Raw genomic sequence first — 7270 nt, 5'->3', positions numbered from 1 at the left:
CCAGCCAGCCCATCGCTGTAGCTACTGCTGCAGCTACTGCTGCTCCTCCGCAGCGGGGCATCAAATTAGGAGGCTGTTCTAATCTCCACCATATCATGACATGTTAACCAAGGCACAGAACAGGAGGATCACAGCTCTTTAATGTAATTAGTCTGGGATTTGTGTTTAATTACAAACATCATTAAATTCAGATCTATTCTTCATCAGGGGTCGGGGAAGAGGGAAAAAAAACAGAATCAAGGGGTACGGGGAACTCTTGGCTGACTAATTTCACCGCAATTGATTTTGTTTTCATGATCCGATTTGCTCGACACAGACGACGATGAAAGAATTCAATCTCATCTTTTGGCGTCAGGGCGGGCGAAACAAATAACGTATTTTTTCGTGATAAATGCAGGCAGTTTAATCAAACTGGCAGGTGGTTTGGTCGCAAAACTAGAAAACGCATGAGCTGCTATTCTTCCGACTTCCGAGCAAGTGAAGGCGGACAGAGTTGGTGTGTGAGGAAAGTAAGCAGAGAGTTGTGTTGGAAGCCTGGAGAGTGGGGCTCTGGCTTTCCACACGCGACCGTCTCTGAATGCAGCATGTGTTTCAACTTAACATTCCACTTTGCCCTTCGCTCCTTCTCGGTCCGCCGCTTTTCCGATCTGCGCCGGAGGCACCCGCCACCTACGATCACACRCGCAAAAAGTCCAGCAGCAGGTCAGCGAAGGCGAGAGAAGCAGAGAGGAGGAAATGGAGGGCCGTTAGTAAGCGGTGGAAAGTGGTTTGAGACGAGCGGCGGCGCAAGGAGGAGGAGGAGAGGTGAAGAGGTTTACCTCAGCGCTGGGTGAAAAAGTCCTGCGCTCTTTTGGTTTCAGGAACAGGGGGGTGATCGTCTACATGATCCCACCCAGTAAGACAGGACATGAGGTGGATCAGAGCAGGATGAGAGGAGGAAATGCAGCGGGGCRGCGACGTGGACCACCTGAGGTTCTGAAGCTGAGAAAGACTTAAAATCATCTCGCACTGCACAGCTGAGCATAGAACATGGAGGCAGGATTGTGGTTTCCCCCCCTGGGCAGGCACAGGGGGTCTGCACGGTGTGACCAGTCACATCACTCAGAGCTGKTCCGGGTGGAGCGCTGCTGGGACGGACTGCCGGGATCGCCTCACTCTCCCACCACACAAGCCTGCTAACGCTAACCGGGTCGACGTTCAGAGCCCAGATCAGAACCACACAGGAACAATCCTCAGCATCACAGCTAAACAAAGAGCCGTTTATATTGTCTTATAAACGTTAAGTCTGAGCTTTTGGTATTTATTTTTAACAGAGAAAATATCTTAAACCAACATCAAACCTGCTATGAAAGCAWAAAGTTTCTGGAATTACCCGATACCAGCTCTGAACTCAACACTAGGGAAGAAAGGAAATGAAGTACAGGTACAATGAAGGAAAGAAAGAAGGAAAGAATGAGGGAAGGTAAGAAAGGTAGGAATGAAGTACAGGTAGAAGAAAGGAAGATGTCTGGATATTTTGGGACAGAGGTTTTATTTTACTGTGTGACGTTGGCAGTACTCTTCTTAAGTTTATTCACAGTAAATATTAGCTAGTCTTGCGACAAATAATAATAATAAAAAAACAAGGAGTCTTTGATTTACTAAACATCACAACAGCTACAGCGCTGATGAAAGACTGCWTTCTCTCCATCATCCGCAGTGGAGTGCTTCCCCGAGTTCAGCACYGATTGTAGCAAAGCCACATAAACACACGCTGGCGGCTAGCAGGACAGCAGATGAAGGGTCTCATTCACTGCAGCTGCCAGGAAGCAAACATCAACCAGTCCAGCACACACACTCTGCTCTGAAGGAGCAGCAGCTCCTCCACACTGGACACATTTTCAGGACAGCCTCCAACGTCTCATTTAGACCTAAAACTTTTGAGAAACGAGAACAATAACTTTTAGGATTTTGATATATGTAAAGCTGATGTAGAGAAAGCCTCCCCAGTGGTTATACTTAAGTCGCAAGTTTTCAACTTTTCGATGGCTGCAAGCAACGAGCCTCGGTTGTATCAGGGCCAAAACAGCTTTCCTGCCTACAAGTGAGCGGATGCTGACCCCTACTTTATATGAAAATGAAAACACTGCACCTCTGGTTCAGRAAGAAAAACGGTCACGATATGCCAACTATACGAGGGTAACCATCTGCAGGTTTCACCAACACAAACTTAAAACTTTTTAAGAACTTTTTAAGACCGCTTTGAAAGGAATTTAAGACCTGCACGGCAACAAAAATGCACAAAAGAAAATCACAAATAAATAAATTGTAAAGAATGGCAAGTGAAGTAAGCCAATTGCCAAGATGAGCATCGTCCAGACAGCCGGCGATAAATTTGCACTCAACCATGATGGATGTAAAAAGGCTAGGTTGCTAGTTAGAAAATGTGTTAGGAGCTAGCGTGACTCAAAGTTTTACGTAGCAGTAAARTCCAGCGAGAAACAAGAAAACTACAAAATATATGAAGTCGCTGTGGGCTGCAGCTGACGTTTCCAGCCTGCCATGCGGTATTTCTGTTAGACTTTGTTTGCTTTTTCATTGTGATTTTGGCCTGGTGGGACCGGTTGTCCTGTTTTCAATCTTTCTTTTGCATTAGGTTCTTTTCTGCTTTAGTCCGGTACTAGTAGGGGCTCCGACGGCCCTCTATAGGGTCGGCCCCCGGCTGTACCGTTTTGTTCTGTTTGATCGGTTCACCAGGTCCAACTTTCTGTTAATACTTTTGGGGTTTTGTTTCTTTTTTTTGGGACACGGGAAACTGAGGGCATTTAACTCTTTTTCTTCACAGAAAATCAGAAGCAGCTGAACCAAAAAACCAAAGATCAAGTGAGTTTAAGAATAAAATATTTTGTTGAACCCTCATTCTTGTCTCGTGTCCTCAAGTATTTTGTGCCCTTGGTGGACGTAACATCCATATAGAGAGGAAGAAGTGGGGGAAAAAAAAGCAGGTCCACCAAGAATGACTAAGAGAACGAAAAAATAATCCAAGAAACAATCCTAACCACATCAATAATTATTAGGCATATCAATGTTAACATATGAACACGTGCGATTGATCTAAAAAGCTTAACGTGGTAATATTACATAATTCATATTAATGGCGTTACCTACACTGACCTAAAAGCCTCTCTTGCAGATGGTTACCTAGTTGAAAGCAGCGTGTTACACGGTCTTGTACTGCGGTCAGAAATGGAGAGTCGCAAGTGCGAGTGAAAAAATGAGCGAAAAGAGTCGGACTGGTGTGCTCAGCGGGGAATTTCACTTTAAAAAAAACAGATGGACGTTTAGATAACACCAAGCTAAAATGTAACCTATTTATTGCAACAATTAATTATCCTTCCACTGAAGAACAACCAGTTAATAGTTAGCATTTCTGAATTACGTTTGCAACAAAATGACTTCTTTTAAACCGTCCTGAACATGAAGAACTGACCTGACCAGTTTGAGATGACTGAACATTTTCCCCAAACGTTAATTGAAAACATGCATTTTTACATTTCAAGCTTACAGTTTTAAAGCACAGCAATGAATAACAGTGCTAGAGCGTGATTCAATTTTTCAATCAATTTGCAGCATTAATAACAGTGCTGTAATACAAACCAAATGCCGTTCCCCGTTTAGTCTTTTCTGCATTCAACTGAATAACTGAAAAAAACCGTAAAGATTTTCCTAAGGATTGTCTTTCGGTTAAGGTTGAGAGAAACTCACTTGGATCTTAATGGGCCACGTGAAGTTGCTGACGTACACGAAGAACGTTATGTTCGGACTGTTGCGGAAATCAAAGTTCTCGTTGGAAAAACTGTCTTTGAATTCCTTGATGTTACACCGTGAGATGATGGGAATCTCCTCTCCGGTCTGGGTGCCTGCTGGAAAACAGAATAAAAAACAAAAAAAAAGGAAGTGTCATAATGGATGAAGGGAAGAAGGTAGGAAAGGAAGCCATGTTGAGTCAACAATTTAAAAAAAGAAAAAGAAAAAGAAAAAAAAAGAGTGAAAGTTGGTGTAGTAGGAAAGAAGAGCCAAACAGAACACTAAAGAAATTCTAAAAATATTAGTAAAAAGCAGAACAGTTTACCTCAACATAGTAAGAAAATATTGTAGTAACTACAAAAGTACCCTTTAAGTAGCAACCTCTGTCTAYGTTTTAAGCCAAAGTTATTCATAATTTAAAGTCAAAAAAGCCGACAGGACAATATTTTAAACTTCATTTTTCTTCCTAGGAAGTAAATGGAAGAAATATTCGCTTTCAGCTGGACGTGTAAAGCAGCTGCTTGTTGCTAGGTGTGTTTCCTGTGGCACAGAAATGTACCTGTGAAGCTGGTCGCCCAGGTAATGTTCAGGTTGAAGTTCTTGGAGGCGTTTATGAACACGTCCAGATCGCGGTTTGGCTGTGGGGAGAGAGGAAACATAGCAATTATACCAGCAGCAACATCCCTGCTTTTAATTTGTCTCCAAAAAAAMCAAAAACAACAAAAATACTTGTAAGAGAAGCAAAAGCCAGTGAGGAAAGTTTTGATTTCATTAGGTACTGAGAAACTCATTTAGTCGCAGGTCAGAAAGCGGAGTAGAGATTTTATTCACGCTGCAGCAGCACAAACACACTTGTGAATAAGAGCAAAAGGCACAGGTAACAGAAGATAAATTCATTTAATAACTCCAAACTCTGTGTATTATATTGTTTTTGAAGACAATATGACTGGAGATGTTCAAAGAGAGACTGAGTTCTGCTGGTTTACAGCTCAGTTTGAGAAGAAACTTTAAAATGCAATCAGTGAATGCACCACACTAAGAACTACTATGTCACTCTTCGGTTTGGATGTTGTTACTGAGGAAAGAAGACTGAAAGCTAGCACTTTTCAGCAGCAGCTACAAAACGATCCAACCTTTAAAATTTTTAAACATGCTGTCACTTTATTACTACAAACTTCAATTGTTTTTTTGTTTTATTAAGTATGTGGAAGATTTTTAAACCTTTGTGCAAATAGATAAGATTGGATTGATTTCTGATCCSAAGTTTTCGAATAAGTTTTTTTTTTTTTAAATGAGGGCCATTAGTGCACCCMTATAGCACACCTTTTGGTCTAACACAATATATTGCACATTTATTTGACAGTAGGTCTTACTTATTTTAGATGCAAAACTTAATTCCTAATCACACTTTATTAAAAGCAAGAACAAGCATTTAAATTGAATTCTTTCCTAATCTTACAGATGAAGTTAAGTCAGACAAGCCGTTATCACTTCCTGTATGAAAGTAATTATCTCTGCTCCTGCTCAGATGACAAATGGATTAGGTTGCAACACTCTGGTAAAAGCTTCATCAGGGGAGAAAAACCATCTGGAACGTTTCATCAGACGCTTTCATTTCAGTTTCAGTTCCAGATGCTCCTGGCGAATAAACGCAAGTGGACGAGCTTTTGTTTGCTGGGAAAACATCTGTGTGACTGCGACGAGATGATAAGACATCACTTCGATTCACAGGTCAATCTGTTCAAGGCGGGTATTTAATAAACCCTCATGTCTTAAGAGATATCAGAAATATCCAGCATGTTTTGTCATTCTAAGGTTCTACTTCTTGGGCTATAAAACATGGTTTGTACAGTTGGTGATCATGGTATTTTATGTGAAAACAGAGTCAAAGCAGCACTTTGGATTGTAAAGGATGTAAAGGGAAAGTGAGTATCTAAATGTGTAAAGGTTTAAGAGAGACACGCAAAAACCCCTGCTGCTGGAGTAGCAGCCAAACTTGGCTTGTAAAGAATTGGCTGAAACCCCGCCCACAAGAGAGCTTGTTTTCCTAGAACAGGAAGGTTTTTAATTGTTTGTTCACATGGAAACGGCGTTTTAGGGGATCAAAAACATYATTTCCTGAAACAGGCTACAGAGTGAAAATTTCGCTCTTGTGAATTTGTGTTGACAGCAAAARCATTTTTTGTGATAAAGCTAACATGTTAGCCTGACTCGTAACTTGACCCATAACCCTAAACGCATCATAGACACAATACATAATAATGGAGGATTACCAGCAGGAGCTGGTGCATCAAGTACTAAAACAAGACTGCCTGCACTTTGTTAGGACTTTGGGTCATTTTTTATTTTCTGTTGTGTTTATGGCTAACCATGCTAACGACGTTTGGAGGCTTTATACACGTGCCATACTCCATGTTCGGCACCACTTTCAGGTCTGGAGGAATAAAAAAAAATGATATTACAGGTTCGTGTTTTTGAAATCAAAACAGAGCTCCTGTGTGGGCGGGGTTTTGAGGGGTTCTGAAAACACGTTCACACCACACTTTTTAGATTTATATTTGCCAAGTCTATGAAAACGGGCGTTATTTTCCTTCCACTTTACAAAGTAGATGATGATAGACCAACTACTTTGTTGACCAACTACAATCTTGTTAAAGTTATAGAAGCTTCAAGGGCTTTGGGTTGGGTTGTATTTGCAGTCTAAACTAAAAGAGTTTCATCCAAAAAGGTCACACCATATCTTAAGGAGAACATCAGAGACAGAAAACAGCAATGGAGGACTACATCGTGCTGGAGCTCCTGCTAAAGGTTTGACAAATGACTCCACCCAAACTTTGTTGGTCACCATCTCTGGTTTTTTGTTGTGTTTAAGGCTAACCATGCTAAYAACATGCGAAGGCTTTTACGAATGGGTTAGGGTTACCCTATTTAATATTTTTGTAACTAAAATACTAAGTTCAATCTTACTGTCCTCAGAGAAAGTAAGTGTTGTTGCATGGTGCTGATAAAGGTCAATGTTAATTGATACTAAGGAGCTTTATAAAAGCAGAAATCTTTCTTCCTTTCCTCTCTTGAGCATTCATCGACTCACTTCAGGTAATGCCAAAGAGGAAACATGTTAGAGGAGCAGCAGTAGGGGACACATGACTACTGTAATCAGAAAATAAAGCACCTCAGTCATGTGGTGGTTAACTYGATATATTTATTCTTAGCAAGTAGACAGCTGCCATGACGGCGGGGCGTTTTCTGCCTGACATACCTCCTCAGGTGTGGCCACGAAGTTGATGGCGGTGTAGTAGCGGTCGTCCTCCTGCGACAGGCTGAAGGTGAACTGGTAGTCGATGAGGAGCGTGTCTGGAGAGAGAGRCCAAAACAGGCGAATAAGTCTGGCTTGAAGGTCGCCCGGTAACATGCTTTCAGACAGCGCTCCGGGCGGGAAATGATCCCCATTATTTCTCCATTTTTATTTTTTTTCCCCCCACCA

At 41.6% G+C, this 7270-nt stretch overlaps 1 protein-coding gene across 1 annotated transcript in view; it reads right to left on the bottom strand.

The window, feature by feature from the left end:
• Positions 1–7270, bottom strand: part of atrn (attractin) — a 146762-nt gene that overhangs the window by 86204 nt on the left and 53288 nt on the right. The window contains exons 22-24 of the mRNA XM_008398926.2: positions 7046–7140; positions 4346–4424; positions 3745–3902 (exon numbers count right to left, since the gene is read on the bottom strand). Of these exons, the coding sequence (XP_008397148.1) occupies positions 3745–3902; positions 4346–4424; positions 7046–7140 (332 nt within the window). The remainder of the gene's footprint in view (positions 1–3744; positions 3903–4345; positions 4425–7045; positions 7141–7270) is intronic.

This window comes from Poecilia reticulata, linkage group LG22 (assembly GCF_000633615.1).
Source record: "Poecilia reticulata strain Guanapo linkage group LG22, Guppy_female_1.0+MT, whole genome shotgun sequence".
Taxonomy (NCBI): domain Eukaryota; kingdom Metazoa; phylum Chordata; class Actinopteri; order Cyprinodontiformes; family Poeciliidae; genus Poecilia; species Poecilia reticulata.
The sequence above is the reverse complement of the archived record's forward strand: the minus strand, read 5'-3'. Positions and strand labels throughout refer to the sequence as shown.